Source organism: Vulpes vulpes, chromosome 7 (assembly GCF_048418805.1).
Source record: "Vulpes vulpes isolate BD-2025 chromosome 7, VulVul3, whole genome shotgun sequence".
Classification (NCBI taxonomy): domain Eukaryota; kingdom Metazoa; phylum Chordata; class Mammalia; order Carnivora; family Canidae; genus Vulpes; species Vulpes vulpes.
This window is the reverse complement of record NC_132786.1, coordinates 109,209,929-109,233,386: the sequence shown is the minus strand read 5'-3', so window position 1 is coordinate 109,233,386 and position 23,458 is coordinate 109,209,929. Positions and strand designations below refer to the sequence as shown.

Here is a 23,458-nt window from a genome sequence, read left to right as displayed (position 1 = left end):
TTTTCTAAATCAAGGGGCGCCTGGGTGTCTGGGTCAGTTGAGAGGTTGAGCACTGGGCTCTTGGTTTAGGCTCAGGTTGCATCTTCATCTGGGGGTTGTGGGATCAAATTCTGAATGGGCTTCATGCTTTTCCCTTCTTCTCCCTCTGTTCCTCCCCCTTCTCACGCACTCTCTCTCTTTCTCTCAAATAAATAAATAAATCTTTAAAAAAAATTTTTCCCTAAGCCCAGTGAGCAGTTTTGCTGTGAACCCTTTTTTGAAAATAAGGGATTATAATGTAAGTGCTTGATACAGGACATTGTGTATCACACACTGATATAAAAGAATAGGCCAGTAAGGGATGCCATAAGTTTTGAGAGGGAAGGCATTTACTTTGTGGGTAATTCCGGAAAACACTTTGACATTCTTTCCATAACAATAATGTTTTATGATGCCTTAAGTTGAGTACATTGATATTGGAGTGAAACATGGTAGCTGTTATACATACTATGATATACACATGCATTTTTGAAGCTTATTTATGGAAAAGGTGGAAGGATGAAAGTTAGGGGACATCATAAGATCAGAGTAGTCGAGTCACCTGAGCGCTTGTTGTAGATTCTATCCTTGAGAGACTTGCTTCATACCTCGTGTGCCATAAATAATATTCAAAACAGTTTTACGTTTACATATAGTGTTTACACTGTAGGCATTGTCTAATTGCTCACCTTTCTAGAATGTTTGTGCTGTGTCCTAGTGGTGGAACAACCATATACATTTAGAAGACTACCTACATTTCCATAATTTTTGTAATTGGCTATTTTATACAGACATTTCCTGCAAGAGAAGGAAGGTGTTAAAGAAACGAATAATCCTTACACTGATCTACCTAATCAAAGATGTATATTTAATCTTGTTTGTCAAATTTGGAAGAGGACTTTTGGGAAAGGAAGGAAGACAAAATACAGTCATCTGTTTACTACTTCTCTATAAATAAAGATGAAATGTAGGAATTGATGATCAAGGTAGAAGTCAATGTTGTAAAAATAGAAATAAAGTCCACACATCATTTTTCCTTTCTCCTTTGTTATTCAGTGATTGCCAATAAATTGTGAAAAACTTTTTTAGCTGAGAGGGGTAGTATAGAAAGAAAAATGAGAAAAGAATAGAGGGACCCTAGAAAACCAATAGGAAAAATGGAATTGTAAAATGGAATTGTAGGGTAGCCTTTTCATCTAGAACAACAATCCTCAATTTTTAAAAAAAAGATTTTAATTTCTTTATTCATGAGAGACTCAGAGAGAGGGAGAGAAGCAGAGACACAGGCAGAGGGAGAAGCAGGCTCGATGCAAGGAGTCTGATATGGGACTCGATCCTGGGACCCCAGGATCACACCCTGGGCCAAAGGCAGGTGCTAAACTGCTGAGCCACCCAGGGATCCTGACAATCCTCAATTTTAACTGCATGTCAGAATCATCTGGGGAGCTTTTAAAGCCTACAGATACCTAGATCCCATCCCTGGGGATTCTTGTTTAATGGATCTTGGGTGACGCTTTAATGTCAGTATTTTTAAAGCTTCTCTGTGAGCCTAGAGGGTATTCAGGATAGAGAACCATGGGGGACACTAGTACATAACCCATGGGTCATGAGGTGGGCTGGGCTTCTAGAGGCCTCATGTCTAGGGGAGAAAGGGCATGGGCTATAGGAGATGGTATTTGGAACTAGTGTTGGTAATCAGGTCATTGAGGACTAAAGATAGCAAAGGTTCTGGGTGAGACAAGCAGCTCTCTATATCTTGGTTCCCCTTTTGTGCCCTTTGTTGGAGAGTTCAGAGAAAAAACAAGGAAATGCCATGAGATGTTTAGTGATCCTTGGGGGTTCCACATGCCGCCCTTCATCTGAGGGCAATAGGTCTCCTTTTCTACCTCTATCATCTCTGAAGGCATCTGCCTGATTGTCAAGGCAGAAACACAGCAACCTTTTCAAAGTCTATATTGGAGAAATGGAGATAAACCAGGGAGCCTAGAGTCTGACCCAGGGAAAGAGTAAAAAAGTTTGAAAAGTTTAGAAAGGGAAGCAATCTTGGGGAGGAGTACAAATGCAATATACCAGGAGTCAAGTTGGGGCTGGAAGCTGAACCATGATGCAGGAGCCAAAATAGGATGTGTTCAAGAGAAATGAGGCAGTGGGAGAGTAAGAGAGGGACATAACAATTGCAGGGCACAGAGGTTGTTTGGTGCAAGACTGCTCTGGAAAGTGATCCTGTGACTTGTCTCTAATTCTCTAGGATAGCCTAAAAGTGTTCCCTGGCTACTCACCCTAGGCCAGGGTAATATGACCCAAGTGATGCCTCAGGGAGACCACTTTGGCAGAGGCCAGCATAGCTCAGAGAGAAGGAAGCTAGAGGCAGTTAGGAGGCCCCTCAGTTGGGTCTTCACCTAGTAATAGGTTTCAAAGAGGCTTCTGGGAATGACATTGTGGCAGTACACTCGGCAGTGATGTGATTGTTGATTCTGAGGGAAGAAGGTAACGGAGGACGAAGAGACAATGTGAACTTGTGGCTCTGAGTCTGCACGTGAAGAACGGCAATGCCATGGACCAGGAAGTATCAGGAAGATGAACTGACTCAGGGAAATGACAGGATCAGTGTTAGATGCTGAGCGAGACATACGGGCAAGCCTTCAGGGTGAAAATGTGTTATTGAGAGTAGAAAATGCTGGACAGGAATTCTGGAGAGGGCAAGGACTGGAGGTATAGGTACCTGTGAACTGCGTATATTGGGGAAGTAGGTGTGGAGAGTGAAAAAGAAGAGAATTAAGGATGACAGGGGATGTTCACACTCTGAGAAAGTGCAGTCAACTGTGGGATGGTCCAGATGGCATGAGGGTTCCACCGAAGCCAAAGGGTTTCCAAGAAGCAAGGGGGATGAAGCACGAGATGGGCTAGGAGGTCCATTCTAGTAGTGGGTAGTTTCAAAAGAAATAGCTTCTTAGTTTCTTGGCTTGGAAGTGACCTCCACCTGCACATCTCCTACACATCATTACTTCCCTCAAAGGATTATTTTTTTCCATGACATTTCTGGACTCTTCCATTCTTCACGCATTCTCCTTTCCTTAGAATTCCTCCAGTACTTCAAGACTGCCAGTGCATCCCACGGTTCAGTGGGGTGGGGGGCTCCCAAGCCTCCCTAGCTGCATGGAAGCAACTTGACACTCTGCTTCTCACAGCAGGGACTACACCAACAGCCTCGTCACTGGGAGGGCTGCCTAGCTGCAAGTCCCCAGCGGTGTGTTCCCCACAGGCCGTCGGTGTGAGGTTGAATGTAAACCAGACTACGTGACAGTCCTGCTTAGAACCTGTAATGCTCCCATGTGGAAGAAGGATCGTGGCTCTCAGACTCCAGCATACAGTTGGCCCCCGGACTTCCTCTTTCTTCCACGTTCCCAACACTCATGTGCTCAGCACCTCTGGCTGGTTCTGTCTCAAGGCTTTTAAACTTCCCATTTCTTCTGCTTTAAAGGTTCCTTCTTCAGATTTCACATGGCTTCCTCTTCCTCACCATTCAGGTCATAGCCAGATAACCTCCTTTCAGCAAGGCCTTGGCCGTCACCCTAAGGAATGCCGGATGCTTTTTCTCCATGCCAGTCTCTACAATATTCCCACACTGTCTTCTCCATGGCATTTGTCAATATTGAAATTATCTTGTCTGCTGTTCCCATTTTCTTCCCTCTCCATCCAACTCTTTATGAGTAGGACGTCTGTCTTATTCACAGCTGTCTCCAGCATGAGAGGATTTCCTGGCACAAGGTAGGAGCTTCATCGATGCTTCCAGGGGCTGACTGCCTCAGGCCGTTAGAAAGTCTGGTCCTTCTGAGGCCTGGATTTTCTTTCTCTCTTCTGTTGTCACTTCCTCAAGCCAGGCCCTCCTGACATCTTGATCTCGATCAGATGCTATGTTCTCTTTCATAAAACCCTGTTATTTCCTTCAGAGCATTTTCACAGTTTCAAATCCACATGTCTTTACGTGTCTACATTCATCTCCCCCAGCAGACTCTAAATTTCCACAGGGCAAATTTCACTTATACCTAGAGATACCATATATCTTGGCCACCGTGTATTCCCTGGTGCCAGGCACATAGTAGGTGCTCACTTAGTCTGTATTGAATAAATATTGAAATATTGAGTTTCTCTTGGGTTGAAACGCAGCATAGAATATATTTTTTTAAAAAGCTGAAGAAGGGTTGATAGACACTTCTCAGGGGCAACTTAGATTTCCCTGTCTGGCTAGAATGTGCTCATTGTGTTGGAAGGTCATCAAACCCTCTCTGACCTAGAGGAAGATGTTTGTACCCTTTTCTCCAGTTAGGACAGTTTGACAGAGGGGCTGGACCTGACTCTGCTCGAGCTGAGGGAGACATCCTGGGGCTGCTCTCCAAGGTAGGTGGAGAAAAGGCAGCCAGATGGGTCACACTGGAGCTGGCAGCCTGCCGGCCACCGCGGGGAGGCAAGGCAACCCAGAGGTCCATGGCCCGGTGGACTTTAGCACACGAACTGTGGCCATTCTTTTCTTCTGTCCAGTTACAGTCATGCAGGTTTGTATAGTGTTCAGGTTGCTCCTCGGTGAGAAACTCAAGCTGCTAAAAGGAAAATAAGAACAGAAACAGTGGGCAACATACCGTATTCATATCAAATAGCTAAGCCAGACTAGTGGGAAAGGTACTCATGGGTGGGGGATTCTCTCCAGTGGGTTCTGTGAGCCAGCAGCTGATTTTGGCAGTGACTAAGCCGTACCTGCCCCCAAATTGTGTTTCTTCTTCTCATTGAGAAAATGGCTAATGATAACCTATCTCTCACGTACAGGGGAGGAGGTCAGATTGGCACAGGAATTAGGTGACCCGAGTTCGAATCCTGAATTGTCATCTGCTAGCCACGTGGCCTTGAGCAAAGGCTTCGCTTTCTTTATACTTAAAATAGAGGTGTAGTCCCAGAATCTGAAACTGATGGCACCGAATTCTGATTTAACGCCCCCCTCCTACGGTGGCAGGATGCAGTCAGCTCCCACCCCCCCTACCGTCTTATACCGATAGTATCTCGTCTTTGATTTGCTGAGCCCGGTCTCCCAGCTGAAACTCAAGCTCCTCCACCTGCTGCCGCAGGGCCCGGCGGAGGGTCTGCAGGTGTGCCGCCTCTTCCCTGCAGGTAAAGAACAGGAAGCGATCAGATTTCACGTGGCCTCCAAGCGCCCGCCCTCCATCATCCCTCTCAAGATGTAGGTCACTCCTCTGACATTTCTTTCTTTTTTTTAAAAAAGTTTTTATTTATTTATGATAGTCAGAGAGAGAGAGAGAGAGAGAGAGAGAGAGAGAGAGAGGCAGAGGGAGAAGCAGGCTCCATGCACCGGGAGCCCGATATGGGATTTGATCCCGGGTCTCCAGGAACGCGCCCTGGGCCAAAGGCAGACACCAAACCGCTGCGCCACCCAAGGTTCCCTCCTCTGACATTTCTTAAAAGGTAATGTCACCTTCTTCATTTGCATCAGTCGCAGACATAGCATATACCACCAGGGCAGATTCTCTTTCTTTCCTTTTCTAAACAACTCGATTGCAGAATAATTTGCATCCCACCGAGTTTACCTATTTTAACAGCACAATGTGATGATTTTTTGTAAACGTGCCAAGTTGTATCAGTCACCACCAGTCAGTTGGGGACCACTTCCACCCGCCCAGTAAAAACTCCTGTGCCCCTTTGCAGTTAACCGTATTTCCATCCCTCGGGGCCCAGGCAGCAAGAAATGACTTTTGGGACATATGCTTTTAATCTATGTGAACATAATGCAGATTTTCAAAACCCTCATAACCCCCAACGCTTACATTTGCATAGGCCCCACTCACATCAGTGGAAGACATCCCGCTGGCTAGCCCCTTCTTCCCAGCTGACTGCCCATCTCCTGACCTCAAATAGCCTTGGCCTTCCAGAATAAGTTTTGCTATCTAGCAAATAGCTCTCATAGACTCCCACTGAGAAAGCAAGGACAAGAACAGGAAAGCAAAGGAGAAGGACTCATTTCTCATTAGTCCTGCTCCCTGGTGCTCATCTGTCCTGCCCTGATTCCCCTTCCTTGCTCCAGGTGTGTGGGCTGCTGCTTGCTTTTATGACTCTCTTCAATAATTACCTTTCCTCCTCTGACATGTCCCTGCAAAGGAGTGCCTGCTGTCCTGTAAGATGCTGTTCAATTTCCTCTAAATGCTCCCGGAAACTCTGGCACACCGCCTTCATTGCTTCCATCTCGTGGACCGTGCACTGGGAACAATTAGAAAGAGCTGAGAAGGAAGTCCTTTCTGATTCACTGTGAGAGCTCCCCTCCGCTCCGGCGGCCTTCCCACTGGGGTTCTCTTGTCGGCAAGGAAGCCCTGTCGCTACCCTGTGGGGAAGAACAGAGGGAAAGCGCAGCCTTTGGCTTCTCCAGGCAAGTGGAGGCAACACTTGGCTGGGACAGAAGGGCAGCACTGGTTGTCGACTGGCTCTTGGAGACATTATGTCCTGGAGACAGGCAGGCTGTCTGAAGGACTAGGTGAGGTCGGGGTTACCGGGGTCCGAAGGACTAGGTGAGGTCGGGGTTACCGGGGTCCGAAGGACTAGGTGAGGTCGGGGTTACCGGGGTCTGAAGGACTAGGTGAGGTAGGGGTTACCGGGGTCCGAAGGACTAGGTGAGGTCGGGGTTACCGGGGTCCGAAGGACTAGGTGAGGTCGGGGTTACCGGGGTCCGAAGGACTAGGTGAGGTCGGGGTTACCGGGGTCCGAAGGACTAGGTGAGGTCGGGGTTACCGGGGTCCGAAGGACTAGGTGAGGTCGGGGTTACCGGGGTCCGAAGGACTAGGTGAGGTAGCAGTTACCAGGATGCAGATACAGGGCCAAGGTGAGGGCTTATGCTTAGGAAATTTGAGTCCTATTAAATCTTGTTCAACTTGGGCGTTGAATACTGCCTCACTCTGAATCTCAATGACACTGAACACATTTGTCCCGATGGTATATGTTAGGTTAGAAGAAGTCTGCATATATATATATATTTTTAAATCAGCCTCAGCCCTGCTTAGCCACAATCCCCGACAGTGACATCTGCAGCATGAGCTCCATGCAGCTAACAAGCTCATCCAGAGCAAGGCAGGCATCAATGAGGCGTCCCAGGCTCTTCATCAACTAGAGTCTAGAATTGACCTCTTGTCTCCTCTCCCAAACCTGCTCCTTGTTGCTCCTGATGAGAATCATTCTTTAAATGTTACTTTCTCTGCGTGTCTGTGCTTCTGCTTTGGTTTCCTGATTCCCATATCTTCCTGCAGCCCCTAAGTCCAGTCCATTTGCTGGGAGCCTAATGGTTCCCTGAGTTCTTACTAGCTACCTTCCTTGTTTTCCAGCCCAGGTTGGATCGTGCTTTGAAGAATGTATGATCCAGAACCCAGCATCTCTACCTATCTGATTTTATTTATTTATTTATTTTTACCCATCTGACTTTAAGTGACACTAATGCTTGTTAGACCCTAATGCTCTCACTACAGTCCATGGGTTTGGCCCCCCTCCCTGTCTCCCAGAGGATTGTGCCAGAGTCTGCTAGTTGCCTGCTCCTTGTCTTCTCCCCCTTTATTCACATGAACAGAATTCTAATATCTTAGGGCAACAGTGTGTCTAACAAATGACATTTCCCAGCATCCCTTGCAGTAGGACGGCGATGAGTTGAAAGCAGAGAGCATGGACTGGGGCTTCTGGAAAGTTCTTTAAAGGAAATTGATTTTCCTGGATGCCCTCCCTCAACCTTCTCTTTTTCTTCCTTCCATGGGATCAGTCTTAACAGTTGTGTTAATTCCTCTTAGCCCTGTTTTTTAGGAAGTCTCAGATTTCTTACTCTTCCCTCCCAAAACTCAATGACCAAGATCCTGGCAGCCTCATGGCTATTTTTACTGGAATTGTCATAACAGAAATACTTTCCTATAAGTGATGTTTTTATACTGAAAGCTCCTCATCATTTTGCTTTGAGACTTTGGTTTTGATTCTGTCCCCTAATTTTTATATGTGAGTAACGTTTGTTACATGGCAAAACTCTCTAATTACTTTTGCTTCGGTGTAGGTGCATTTGCACCGGTTAGAGGAGTATTTGAAGTGTTACTGATGTCAGCAAGCGTGCTTCAAAGGTGACTGCAACTATGACTCTTGAAATCGGGAAGGATCTCAGAGACCATGAAGGGCTCTTTTGAAGAGAAATGTTCTGACGCAGAACGGCAAACTGACTTGTCCACGGTCAAAAAAGGTCACCTTTCAAGTCTGATTCATTCTTTTATTCTCAAGATCTAACTGAGCGGGATGCCTGGGTGGCTCAGTGGTTGAGCATCTGCCTTTGGCTCAGGGCATGATCCTGGAGACCTGGGATCGAGTCCCCTGTCAGGCTCCCTGCATGGAGTCCACTTCTTCCTTTGTCTGTGTCTCTGCCTCTCTCTCTCTCTCTCTGTGTCTCATGAATAAATAAAATCTTTAAAAAAATCTAATTGATCCACATAGCTGGAGACTGGGATGAGTTATTTGTCCCTTAGGTGTGACCTGGTTGAAGGGTCCTAGTAGATTCCTACAGGCTGACCAAGTTCTAGGGATGGTGAGGCCAGGGACATGGAAAGCCTCAAGGGGGCTGAGCCTTAGATACATTAAATTTATGCTTCCTCTAGTTATTTTGGGGTAACCCTTTGTGATTGGAAGGCACGCAGGCTGGGATTTGGGACTGATGGCCTTTCTTCCCTGAGAAGGGAGTGAGGCGGAAGATTCTGAAACAGTGCCATCTTCTGGCCATTTGGAAGTACTAAAAAGACATTTCAGGAAAAAAAAAAAAAGGCAACCTTAGGCAAGGAAAAAAAGAAAAGAAGCTGTTTTAAACTCTTTTTTTTTTTTTTTTCCAATGTAAGTGCCGGGTTATAACCCAAAGGCAATGAATTAAAGGTCTACTCGACTGACCCAAACCCATTAAAACAAACTTTAACTTCAATTGTAAGAGCAACACCACCAGAAAGCATTGAAACTTCACTTTTGAATGGGCTCATCTTAACTTTTTAAGCTGCGTGTGCTTTCGTTTTAGTTAAATCTAAACCATGAGCATTATAGAAGAATTTTCTGATATCCGAAAGTCTTGTTTCAGATGATCTCATTTTCTTTTCTGGAAAGGTTTTTTTTTTTTTTTTTTTTTTTTTTAAGTTGATAAATTATTATGAAGAACTCACATATACATAAGACTTAATCAAGTCAACAAACCAGGGTGACCCACAAGACCACAGAAATGGCATCTACCGGGATCCCTGGGTGGCGCAGCGGTTTGGCGCCTGCCTTTGGCCCAGGGCGCGATCCTGGAGACCCGGGATCGAGTCCCACGTCGGGCTCCCGGTGCATGGAGCCTGCTTCTCCCTCTGCCTGTGTCTCTGCCTCTCTCCCTCTCTGTGTGTGACTATCATAAACAAACAAACAAAAAAAAAAAAAAAGAAAGAAAGAAAAGAAAAGAAATGGCATCTACCAATTAGTCAAGTTAGTCTCTGAAAGGGGAGGAAGTGGGGATGTTTCCGGAGTCTTTTATCTAAAATTGCTCTTATTTTCAACACTCATTTGGAACTTCCATTGACAGCTTAGAGTATCTGTCCCTGCCTATAATCTTCACGGGGTCCAAGATTTATTTTCCAGATAATTTTTTTAATGAATAATTTTTGTAACCCTAGCTAGCACCTAGCATCTGATTTAGAGACATTTTTCTCCAGAACATTTTTCAAGCCTTACAAACCCTTACACACTCACTCACCATAGATACCTTTTCTCTGTGTTCTTGAGTTTGTTCTTTGGCTTAAGCAGCCTCCTCTTGTGGGTGAATGCAATCCCTCATTTTCACTTGCTTTTCTATAAGTGTCTGCGTGCCTATGGGCACACCTGCACACAAGTATAACAATGCATGTGTAAAAGATTGTTTTCTTTGAGTGTATGTTTGTGGTTCCTTGAATCTAAGTAAGGAGAAATGCATTGTTATCTAATAAAACCTTATATTTCAGGGTGTATAATGTCAGATTAATTTGATGTAAAAATAACATTTCTTGGTATAATTGTGAATTCTAGGAGGAGAGCAAACTGAGGCACTATGAGACAAGCTTTTAGAAGACATGAGATGGTGGCATGCACTCTCATTTAAACTCCTGTTCAGGGATCACTGGGTGGCGCAGCAGTTTAATGCCTGCCTTTCACCTGGGGTGTGATCCTGGGGTCCCGGGATCGAGTCCCATGTCAGGCTCCCTGCATGGAGCCTGCTTCTCCCTCTGCCTGTGTCTCTGCCCCCCCCTCTCTCTCTCTGTGTCTCTAATGAATAAATAAGTAAAATCTTTAAAAACAGAAAAACCCCTCCTACTCAGTTGAAAGCTGCCCACAAGTCTGAAGATGGCCATTGTGCATAATGGGACACAAAACCCCTGCATGTTCTGCAGAAGGGCTAATGTTTTATTATGTCAAATCAAGAAGAAGATCTATTTCCAGTTGCCAGATCTCTCCACATAGCTGGGGCTACTTGGGCCCAAAGTCATCTCTTGACACCAGATAGGAGAAATGGGGGGAGCTCTGCTGTGCCGTGGAGCTGGCCCAGATTCAATCCTTGGTCCCAGTTCTCATCAATGTCCTTCTGCCTACCTCCCAGAACCAGTCCTTACCCTGTTCCTGCCTCTGAGTTTCCCCAGTGCCATCTCTCAAAAGCTGTAGTCCTCTGCCTGCTGCTGGGATCCCAGGGGCTGCATACCCACTTGCTTCTACAGTTTCCAGAACCATGTTTCTGCAAATTCATAAGGACACCCCCAAATACCTTATTGACCCTTATGTCTTTTTTTTTTTTTTTTTAGATTTTATTTATTCATGAGAGACACAGAGAGAAAAGCAGAGACATAGACAGAGGGAGAAGCAGGCTCCTTGCAGGGAGCCTGATGTGGGACTTGATTCCCTGGACCAGGATCATGACCTGAGCTGAAGGCAGAAGCTCAACTGCTGAGCCACCCAGGCATCCCCCTTTATGCCTTATTAAAACTTTTCATATTAATGGTCTTACTGGGCTGTACTAACTGGTCAGCTATGCTCTATGGATGCTATGGTTTGCCTGATGGACTAGACAGCTTCCTGGCACCTGTAGTCAGGTCCACCCTTTGAATACCTGGGCCTCTTCAGACCCTGGTGTCTCTTTTGTCTGCACTGGTTTGTCACAGTCCCCTCAACCATGCTAATACCCTTATGAGGTAGAGTGTCTTTTCCGCTTGTGCCATGGGAGGCTGAATTACTCTTTTTTCTTTTTTCATTTGTGGCCATACAACTGAGCAAATGATAGGCTAATTGAGTATCAAATATAGAGCTATTGCCCTAGATACTCGATTATAATATTAATAAATGAAGTGATAGCACTTCCCAAAGAGAATTTAACGATAGACGTCTAGCTTCTTAGTCTGTGGATACATGTTTGTTATTTTTCTTTCTTTTTTTAGAGAGAGAACACAAAGGGATATAGAGAGGGGGAGAGAGGTTCTTTAAGCAAACTCCCTGCTCAGAGTGTGGAGCCCAAGCAGAACCTGGTCTCACTTCCCTAAGATCATGATCTGAGTGGAAATTAAGAGTCAGACACTTAACTGAGTGAGCCACCTAGGCGCCCCTATTTCCCTTTAGAACACAACCAGTAAATGATTTATATTGTTTTTAGGAGTGATGATGTGAACAGAAACTAGATAGTATCTTATTATGGAATAAATAACTGCAACATTTACATTAAAAGAATGACATTTAGTATGTCTAGAGAGGCCTTTTCTTCTGGAGTTTTTAGGATAATTTTGACTTTTTTTTAATTTTGATTTTTTAATACTTAATTATTCTTAACAAAATATAGAACTAAATATGGTTTAATTTACATATCCTTGTAAAACTTATCTTAAAAATGTAAATTAGAAAAAAATCTTTATTCAGGATATTTTAGATTGACAACCTGGTTTTCCTCATGAAAACTAGAATACCTGATTGTAGGATTTAATATTTTTTTCTCTCTACAGTGTCTTAAAATGTCAACTTCTCTAGCTGTCTTTCATCCTTAACATTTTCCTATATTAACTATGGAGCCAATAAAATGTTTATTCCCTTAGAGCTGAGCTTTTCAGCCCTGATGTTGTTATTTGGGGTAGATAATTCTTTGCTGAGTAGGGGTATGTCCTGTGTATTGTAAGATGTTTAGCAACATCCCTGACCTCTACCCACTAATAATAGCAACACCTACTCCAGCTATGACAACCAAAAATGTCTCCAAACATTGTAAAATGTTACCAGGGATGGGGGCAAGTTATCCCCAATTGAAACCCACCAGCTTACACCATTTTTTGGGGAGGCAGGTGGGGGAGGCAGAGGGAGAAGGAGCAAGAATGTTAAGCTGGCTCCATGCTGATTACATGTGGAACTCAATTTCACAACCCTGAGATCATGACTTGAGCAGAATTCGAGAGTTGGACACTTAACTGACTGAACCACTCAGGCACCCCCAAATCCACCACCTTATAGCATTTAAAATCCCTTAATAAATATCAGTGATGATGGTGGTGATGACTCCTACTATGCTTCAGGATTTGGACCTGGGCATTTCAACCTTAGCCTTTGCATTTCACTCCCACGAAACTTTTGGATAGTGTTATAATCTCAATGCCGTCTTTTGCTAGTTCAACCCTTATTAAATGACCCACTTAAAAATATTCCTAATGCCTGAAACCTTGCAATTTGAAAAAATGATGTAGGAAATTATCTTTCATCGATCCTCTTTCTATGTTTATATAACATTCATGCAGATTTCTAGATGTTGAAGGGCTACGTAGTAATTTGCCTTATCTTTCACATAATCACTTTCTCATGTAGCTATTACACTTCTGCAGATTCAGATATTTTAAAGTTAGACACATCGTTGCCCAAAGTGTGTGGTCCAAGAATTTGATATCAGCTAAATCTGAATTTGAATCTGGATTAGCCACTTATTAGTGGGGTAAGTTGGAAACTTACACTCTCTTAGTTCTAGGTTCGTCATCTGCAAAAGGGGAAAGACTTGGCATTTATATTAGGGACCCAGGATTCATGGCATGGATGAAAACGAGGGTTACTTGACATAAGGTAAATAAAGTGATTAGCACAGGCACTCAATAAATATCTGTGAAATTAAAAGAATGGGAAGGTAACTCGTCAGGCATCAAATAGTAGGCACTTAACAAATTACAACTGCCCTCCACACTCCTTTGAACAGCTGTAGCCCTATGTTATCTGTGCCACCTTTCTGTTTTTCATTTTCTATACAGGAAATTTCATGTGTGACACTCTTAATTTTGTTAATAATGGCTAAGCTTGACAGCCTAGATCATTTCTCACCTTGAGAATCACTGAAGAGGGGACACTGAAGGCATCACTAAATGCTTATTGATTTATCAGGGGCAAAACAGGTTGGGGGGCTCATTCAGTTTTCAGTAAACTCAATGTCCGCTTTTAAATAAACTCAGCCAAGATGGAGCAGAAGTCCCTCTATTTCATATAGAGCTTCTAAGGAAGCTCTAGATTCAAGAGCTGAACAATAATATAATAGTAATGAAAACTAGTAAGAAGAATAGGAGTCATACAATTAACATTTTCTAGGGCTTTCTGTGTGCTGGGCACTGTGCTGAGTGTCTGAGCATGCTGAGTGCTTTAGAGGCTTTCTCTCACTTAATCCTAATGTAATCCTGTGTCGGTGGCATGAACAGACTCTCTATTTTACAAAACAGGAACTAGGATCAGAGAGATTTAATGGCTCGTGCAAGATAATTCAGCTAAGTGAATTTAAGACAGAGAATTGTTCAGTTGGAGATGAAGTACTGATGCATTAATGTTTCTAACCTTACACATGAATTTATTATGCTCTAACCCTCTGTAAAATGGGGATGAATAATGAAATTTGCCTCCTTACCTCAGAAGGTGATTGGACATATCAGATAACGAGACATTTGTGAGACTATATCATAAGCTCTAAAGCACCCTACAAGTATTACTCATGATTTGAGATGGAAAGGTATGCCCCAAGAGCTCAAATTCAGGAAGCCCAAACATTATCCCTGAGTTGGTGTTCACCATCTGCCTTCCCGTCTCTGCAGAGATGATACTTACAGAACACAGCTCCTTCACTGTAGTGTCCTGAAGGATGTTCAACGTCTTCATGAACTGGGCTTCCAGATGATCATCTGAGCATGGGCAGTGCCTACAGGCTGAGAGCACAGGGCTGGGGCTCTGCCCCTCTGAGTGGCAGTGGGGATGGTGATGACAGCAGACACAGCAGTGGGCAGGTACAGTGTGACAAATGGCTGCTGGGCAAATGCGAGCGAAACCTGTGTCTAGAGAGACAGATTTGGTGAGGCGCTGGGCCTTGTTACTTGGAGCTGAACAGCAATGCCAGGGCCTAGGCTCACATATATTGGCCTGAACAGAAACATCACAGCACTCTCTTGATCTTGTCTCCAGTCTTGGTTCTGTGGTGGGAACAGGGTCACCCATAGTGCATTCTAAAGTCATTCCTTTAGAATCAGCCCCCAAAGCCACAGCATTCTGAGCAGCCGATGCCAGATTGGAGGACATCTGGATTGTCACAGACTTGGAACCAACAGTGTTTGAGTCAGCATTTGGAGGAAGCTTTTCCATCTCAGATTCTGCTCTATGTGGTACTTGACCCAAAGCAGGACACACTGGCTTTGCTTGAGGAGTATCTAGGTGGAGAATGGACTTTTCAGATGTTTGAATATTGTCAACTGTATAGGACATGACATTACTGGGCTTGGAGATGTCCTGTGGTGGGCTTTCTCCTATCAGTGAGATGTTGTTGGTGTCAGTATAGGTTTTGTTGCTTTCTGCTCCTCTTGGGTCCTCAGAGTCATCATGACGGCACTTGTGAGCAGGATCAATTCCAGATGATCTTTGGGACTTGTGGTGGTGGCTTTGCATGTATGCTTCTCCAGTCCCCTCAAGCTTCAGAAACCCATCCTTCACTTCTGTGATGTGGGTCACCATAAACCCCAGAGGACAGTCATATCTGGAGGTAACTGTGCCCATGATGGCCTCATATTCAGTTTGGGGCATGGGTAGGTACTGCCTCTGATGGCTGTCTTTCCTTGGGTGTTCTCTCCATCTGCTGGTTTTGTCAAGGGCTGTATCTGGGGCCAATGGCTCTTGTGGCTTCTCCATATCCTCAAACTGAGACTCTTTCTCTACCATTGATATTGAGGCCTTTTCCTCCCAGATACTCCAGTCTTGTTTTGAAAAGGAAGCGCTCACCGTACTCTTGGAATCAGATTCATCTGACTCTTGCTGGCAGTACTGGGGTGACACCAAGCACTGGCTCTGATCCCTTGGCTTTCTACATCCATTCTCAGCAGGATTCTGGCTGCTTGGCAAGGAAGGCAACTGTGTGAGAAACCAGGATAAAAGCAAATGGGTCAGGAGGATGGGGAAGGCACTATGTTTCAGAAGTGTGTGTGAGTCTTTTCCTTATCATCACCATTGACTGAGGAGTCAGGAGATAAGTGTTATAAACTCAGTTTTACATTAGTTTACTATTTTAACTAAGCCCTTCTGTCTATGGGGCTCAGCTTCCTTGTTTGGTAAAATCAAAAGAAAATAAAAAGGAAAGGAATGCTAAGCTTTCAGGCACCTTGTTTAGTGTGATCCATCATCCCCCATTCCCTGAGTGCCTATGCTAGGTGTCTTCCAAGGGCTGATTGCCCTTTCCTGATGTGCTGGCTAGCTTTCTACTTATCTTCCTTTTCATTCCTATTCCAAACCTCCGGTGGCCCTCTACCTGCAGGGGCAGGGGCTCCAGTGGTTCATCCAGGAACCCACTGCTGTCAGACTGGCAGCTGTTTTCTCGGTTCACTGTGGCACCTGTGGAAAGAAGAGGCCTGGAATCAGTGAAGGGAAATAGGCTGTCAGTGGGACTGAGATTGAACCTCCTCTGTTGCTTGATCCTCAATAAAAGCCCACTTCCTGGAAACAGAGCTGAACAAGGGAATTCCAAGGATTTATTTTCTCGATTGTCAGAGGGTCCAGGTAAAATTGTGTCACTGGTTTCCTGAAATAAAGGAAAAAGGACCACCATCTCTTAAGACTAAATAGCAAATGATTGCTGATGCCTCTTTAATAAGGGGAAGAAAATCCCTTTCCAGAAGGAAATGAGTTGCTCTTAAATGCCACACTGACAAAACAATAAAAAAAATGTATATATCTGTGCATATGTATTTTGTAATGAACTGAATATCATGTCCCTCCACCCCCCCAAAAAAATCATATGCTGAAATCCTAACCCCCATGGTAATTGTATTAGGAGGTGGGGTCTTTACGAAGTGACAGGTAATAGAGCAGAGCTCTCATTAGTGAGGTTAATACCTTATAAAAAAGACCCCAGAGAGGAAAGCTCCCTTGCCCCTTCCACCATGCAAGGACACAGTGAGAAGATGACCACCTGTGGACCAAGAAGTAGATTCTCACGAGCTACTGAAACTGCCAGCACCTTGACCTTGAACTTATTTCCAGCCTCCAGAACTGTGAGAAATAAATTTCTGTTGTTTACAACCCTGGTCTGTAGTATTCTGTTATAGCAGCCCTAATTGACTAAGACGTATATGTCCTTTTTTTTCTTTTAACTAAACATTGGATAAGAACTTTACTAGCTTCATCTGGATGCTATATGACTACAAGTCCATGCTCATGTTTTAGACTGCTTTTCTTGTCATTGCGAAAGGCTGGAAGGGGCAGAGAAAGAATAATGTTAAGTGAGGGCAGGTAATGACTCTAAATGTGAGCATCTGGAAATTCTAAATCTATCTGAAATTTTACCATAGATAAAATACGTTATATTAGCAGGGATAGCAGATGTGGGTGGCTACTAGAGGACGAACCTGATAAAGATTAAATTGCAAGATTTTTTTTTTCTCCTACTTAATGGCAACTGCTTTATGGGCTAGAAGAGGAGGTTGCCTGGGAAGAGGGTTGTTGGAGTGTAGCCCTTCCCCTACAAAAAGTAGAAAGAGGAGCCCTATATGTCCTGGGAGAAAAGACTGGGCATGGGTCCGGGCAGTGGCCTGAAAGGAAAAAAGTGATTGCTAATTGATCTCATGCTTGGCTATTTGGTACCTAAGTGAGAAATTGGGAATTTGCCTTTGTTTGAAGAACCAGCTGCTGCAGAAGAGTTCAAACGAAAAAGCAAACAAACAGTCCACCCTCTGCTTAAGTGTTCTGGATCCAAACTTAGAGCAGCCCACAAATAAGAGCAGCAGCACCTCATCAACTTGTAGGACTCTCTCCCACCAGTCTTAACTGCCCATGTGTCTGAGCAACGACCGTTGGTAGAGCTCTGGGTCCAGAGGTGGTCTACCCAGCCCAAATTCCAATTACCTCACCCTGTAGTCAAAAGAAAGAGAAGGGGGCTTAGCTTTGTAGAATCAAAGTTTACAAATTCCATATCCATTAATCAGCCTCAATTAAAATTAAAGTCTAAAAATCAGAGGATGTAAGTTTTTAATAGCTGAATTCTAGAGAAACAGAGGAAATTTGAGAAAACAATATCTTTGACCTTGCTGTTACCTCTTTTGTATAGTTCAGAGTAAAATGTGGAATATATTTACAGGTCATAGACTTAAAGAAGACTTCAGCTTCTGGCAAGCGGATATAATAGGAACTAGATTTTCCTCCCACCTGAAACAACTAAAAAGCTGAACACAGTATGTGAAAAATGGTTTCCAGAATATGGGTGTCAGGTAATTTAAAATGGCTGTCCCTGAGAGGCAGGAACAAATAATGTGAGCCCTACAATCCCCCAGCTTCCTGCTTTGAAATAGTTTATAGGCTGCAGTGTAGAGAGGGAAGGTGGACCCAGGCAGACCCTGGCAGTCTCCCTGGGTTGAAGAGACAAAACCAAGAGTCCAGAATGACAGAGCCAGCTAGAGTTTGCAGGGAAGAATGGGAGAGAGGAGAGATCTTTACAAAGAGAGAACTCATAGGAACCCTCTTGAGTAGTTAGCTGAAGGCTGATCTGCTCCTGTGTGTGAGCAAACACCAAAGACTGGGGGCAGAATCACTGGAAAGGCTTAGGAGACATTGCCTAGCACTCCCCAGGCCTGGAATAGTGCAAGCTTCCATCAGCCAGGTTCCAAAACTTCACGATTCACAGAGCCCTGGTGGAGCTGAGTGCTCAGGAGGCTCTTGCTGCAGGAGTGAGGAATAATTAGCTCTGGGAAGAGCATTTTTCCTACGTTGCAAATCTTAAAAGTGAGACCTGGAAGGATCAGACTGTTTCTAAGTAACTCAACTCTGTCCCAGACCTAAGATAAAATCTACAATATCTGGCCTCTAACAAAAAATGCCAGGCATGTAAAGAAGCAGAAAAATATGAGTCATAGGGGTAGGGGCAACCAATCAACTGAAACCGACTTAGGACTGACAGAGATATTAGAATTAGCAAGCAAGGATATTAAAATACTATGATTACAGTCCATGTTTAAGAAGCTAGAATAAAGATTAACTGTGGAGGGGAGACTGCTAGATATTAAAAAAATTACCCAAACTGAAATTCTAGAGATGAAAACTCAATGTCTCAGGTAAAATTTATATTGGATGGGATTAACAGCATTTTAGAAATTGAAGAAGAAAAAAAATTAGTGAAATTGAAGACACATCAGTAGAAACTATCCCAAATAAAAAGGACTAAAGAATAAAATTTAAAAATCAAAAGAGCATGAGTGAACTGTGGAACAAGCCAAGAAGCTGAACACATGGGTCATTGGAATATTTAAAAGATGGAGAGGAGCCCTGGAAGAAATACTTCAAAGAAAAGTATGTTTCAAGATGTTTGACAAACTCCAAGCACAAGAAATATGAAGGAAACTATACCAAGGCACATCAGAATGAAATTGCCCAACACCAGTGATAAAAAGAAACATCTTAAAATCAGCCAGAGACAAAAACACACATTATACACAAGGGAAACAAAGAAAAGGAAAGCAGTGGGTTCTCACTGGAAATGATCCAAAGGATAAGACAGTGGAGTGACATCTGTAAAGTACTGAAAGAAAAGAAAGTGTGGGTAAGTTTTTTTTTTTTAAGATTTATTTATTTCTTTATTTGAGAGAGCAGTGGGAGGGGCAGAGAGAGAGGGAGAGATCATCTCCAGCAGATTCCCTGCTGAGTGTGGAGACTGACTCGGGGCTTGATCCCCGGACCCCAAGATTATGACCTGAGCCCAAATCAAGATCCCAATGCTTAACTGACTGAACCACTCACACACTCTAAGTGTGGGTAAGTTTTAAAGATTTTTTAAAGTTCTATAAATCTTTCAAAATAACAACAATTTAAACACAAAATAATAACAATGTAATGTGAGGTTTATAGAAAAGACTTAGAAGAGTAAAAACAAGAAAACAAAAACACTTGTTATAAAATTGAGTAGTTTATATGGAAGGAATTCTCTGTGAGGCTTCCCTTTAAATATGATGTACAATCTTTATAGAGACTTTAGCCTTGATAATAGTAGAATATTTGTTTACGAGCTGTCAAGGGAAATAGTGTATATGCATTGTATGTTTATTATAGGAAATTTACTTGTGTAATATTTACACAATGGAGTATGATATTAAGATTTTGCTGCTTGTGTTATAATGAGCTCCACCAATATTAAAACTCTTCAGCTCCTTTTAGAGTTAGAAAAATACCACCTATTTTTCTCCTTTTATCAACTATGGGTATGAAATCAACAATGATTATGGCAGAAACCTTTCAGATGCTTAATGCAGAATATAAAATATTTTTCTGGTGCTGTGCAAAGGGCTCTGAGCACTTTGGTTGGAGCCCTTCCACTGAATAGCCCTACAGGGGGGGCAGCCCATCCTCAAGAGTTCTCCATACAAGCGTCCCATTCCAGTCTACATGCTTTGGGATCCATGGCAGCTTTTCTAGTTAGCCCCCACAATGGCTATGCAGTGGACAGAGCATGGGACAGGAGAGAGCAATATATGGGACTGACTTTTACCCCTCATTCTCCAACCCTATGCTATGTAAATGTTAGGGGGTCCAGAGATATTCAACAGCAGTGTTGAACCTTGATGAAGGATGGACAAAACAGCTCTGGAACCTCTTCTTTCTATATGTCTTGGTGCAAGATTTGCAGCATAAGCTGTGAAGGACTTCCATACATCATTATTCTTTGAATATTCTAGACAATCCCTAAGCAATTACTATTCTTGAGTATAAGCTTCATTTAAAATGGTTGCTATTCTCCTTCTTGCAACCCTAAGATGAAATGATATATTCAAGCACTAGAACAAAATTCTATGTCAGAGTTCTTTCCCACATGTGCTGGTTGGTCCACATCAACCTGGTCCAAATGAAAATAGAGAACCACCAAAGTTAAGGGTCCCTAAAGGGTGATTTTCTCTAAGAAGGACATGTTTAAACTATAACTGTTACCTTTAGCTAATTGCACTAATGTAAAGCACAATGAACAAAAACAGACAACAAAATAACCTCCGAGACTCATTTAAGTGAATTTTGGAAATGACCAGATTTTGAGAGCTTTTCTTTGATGGTGAGATCCAATGGTGGAATTGGGCATAGTTCTCTCAGTACCAGAGGCTTGTTTATCTTAAATTTTAGAAGTCAGATACATGCATTTGAATCATTTAGAAGTTACCAAGTAATGTGTGGGCCAATTTACAGATGGTTTAGTTTCTTCAGAGAACTAAAAATCTTTCCGGCCTATAAGCCACCTTTTCAGCAACTAGATGATAAACATCTCGAAATTGGATTCGCAAATTCAAAACATTCTCTTAAGGATGTAGCAATTAAATCATATAAAGGATGAAAAACCACTTAGCCCAGGACAGCTACAATAGATGGTTAAACAAACAGACAAATGCAAATGTGCACTGTTTGTCCTCACACCAAATATGTAACACAGAGGGCATGAATTAAGGGAAGACAGTATGGCATCTGGCAGGGTAATTGTAAAGGGGGGCCAGCACCCCCCAGGCCAACCCAGCCCAGTTCCCGAAACTATCGAGGCCAAGACTGGGAGAATCTTAGAAGCTTCACCAATGGGATTTTCCATAGGCTCTTAATAATGCCCAAGAAGCTACAGCTCTTCCTTACTTCATTAGATTAGGGCTTTGAGTTCCCACCTTTCCTCTACCTACCAGTCCTTTCTTCCTAACAAGATCTAATTATTCACATTCTCCCCTACTGGAAAGATCTTGCTCCAAACCACCATCAGCCCCTTTATAGGTTTGTCATGTCCCTTTAGACATTCCGGTTCCCCTATCTGCCAATGCCATAGCTCAAGGGGTGGCCAGCTTCTCTACAGTGTATGCTACTGAGATCCATGTAGGACCCTTAACTGAGTCGTTTAGAAAATCCAGAACTAGATCTACTGGATTCAGATTCTGACTCTCTTATTTACTAGCTGTGTGATCTTGGGCATGCAACTCACGTTCGATGAGTGTTTCCTCATGGGGAAAAGAATAAATATGGCAATGATAGGTTACTTGTGGGGTTGCAATGAGAATAATATATAATAATAAGTACTGGATATATGAAGACTTTATGCACCTGTAAAAGATGATATAATTATGTATATAAATTTTGTTGCAGAACATTCTCTTAATGTTATCAAAGAAAACTCAAGTACTATGAATATCATTGTTATCAATCATATGTACCATTATTAATGCTGTTTGTTAAAAATCCTCCTTTTCAGCACAGGCCTGTCTTCATGGAGTTAGATTTTAACCTTTCCCATCAAGCAGACCCTGCCTGGGCAGGACTGCTTCACTGCCTAAAAAAGTTTGAAACATTTCTGCCTGGGAGGAGACAGATGCCTCAGGCACTTTGTCTGGATAATCAGCAGGTGGCAGCATTATACCAACCACAGAACCAAGGAGCCAGGGCCCTACCTAGAGTCCTTAGAATGGCTACAAGTCCTAAGAAAAGTTCACCCAAACGGCTGCTTTTCTGAGCTGAGTTGATAATAAAGGCTTTTGAATCAATCCTAAGTAGAGAGTTTTACTCTTAGTGTAGTCTGAGCTCCTATAGGCTCAGGAAAAAGAAATTCTATGGAATTGAAACATAGGGAGGGAGAAAAGGAAAAGGAGTCTTTATATGTGTGGTATAGGCTGGAGTTGTGTAGAGCAAAAGAAAGAGATCAGACTGGGGCCCACTGTCTACACTGATCTATTCTACTTCATTGATTTCTTTATTTTTATTTTTATTTTATTTTATTTTATTTTTTTTTACTTCACTGATTTCTTTGCCATGGTCCCCTCTCTTCTAGCCCCCAGTGACAGAAAATTCCGTGACAGTTCTGTGATGAAGTTGAGTCACAGGAGCAAATTCTGTTGGAACTGGACTGGACAATATAGACGATGCAAACTCAAGGTGGGCAGGTAGCATAAGCTTGTGAAGCAGCTGGGATGCAGTGTGGATTGTCTGGACTCCAGAGGCTGTATTCCTCCAAAGTCATTTTGAAAATTAATTTTAAATGTTTGGTAGAACAGACAAAAGTACTCTATGGGCCACAGTCAGTCCTCCAGATTGATAGATAGGATGGTGCCACCTATCATCCAATGCAGGAGTCCCTTCCAGAACATTCCTTACAGATGGCCATCTAGTTAGTGCTTACACATTTGTGGTAACAGGGACCTACTTCTATCTAGTCAGAACATATCATACCTTTTAGGAAATGCTTCTTTATGTTGAGCTGAATCTACTTTTGCATTTTCCGTTTGTGGGTCATAGCTCGATCAAGGGAGTAATAAAGAACATGTTTAACTCCTTTTCCTCAAACCAGCTCTTTTGTGCTTTCCAGGCCTTTTCTCCTCAGCTTAAATCTCCCCAGATCCTTTAAATCAGCCCTCACAGGGCAGTTTTTAAGTCATTGTGTCTTGTATTTCTCAGTTAAGTGCTTACCTAGTAATGTTTGCTATAAAACCCATCCCTCAGAACTAGATTCAGTAGTTGTGATAGGGTCTGACCAATGGCGCAGAGGGAGGACCACCCTTTGCCTACTCCTGAATGTCTCACTTATACTCACAGGCCAAGATTAGTCTAGTCAGAAGTTCAGTTCCCAGTGTTGGGTTATCCTGGAATCGGTCCTATTTTGTTCTCTTGTGAATTCAGTCGAGCTAATTTGGGACCACATTTCTATCCTGTCAAGACGATTTTGACCTTCATTCTGAAATCTGTTTGTGTTATCTGTGGCCTTGCAACCCCTTCTTGCTGTGGGCCAAGCCACTGCTAATACTCTAAAGAGCCTGGGAATGCTCTACTGCAAAACTCCATTTTATCATTTCACAAATGTTACTGGGCCCCTGTGGGGTCTTACGCTGTTCTAGAAACTCCAGCACAATGTCAACAAAGA

At 43.2% G+C, this 23,458-nt stretch overlaps 1 protein-coding gene across 1 annotated transcript in view; it reads right to left on the bottom strand.

Moving 5' to 3' along the window:
- Window positions 1-346: 346 nt before the first annotated feature.
- ITPRID1 (ITPR interacting domain containing 1) overlaps window positions 347-23,458 on the bottom strand; it is an 89,861-nt gene continuing 66,749 nt past the window's right edge. The window contains 6 exon segments of the mRNA XM_026019136.2: window positions 347-4,342; window positions 4,344-4,616; window positions 5,061-5,172; window positions 6,152-6,279; window positions 14,176-15,462; window positions 15,857-15,939. Coding sequence (XP_025874921.2) covers window positions 4,310-4,342; window positions 4,344-4,616; window positions 5,061-5,172; window positions 6,152-6,279; window positions 14,176-15,462; window positions 15,857-15,939 — 1,916 coding nt within the window. The 3' untranslated portion in view covers window positions 347-4,309.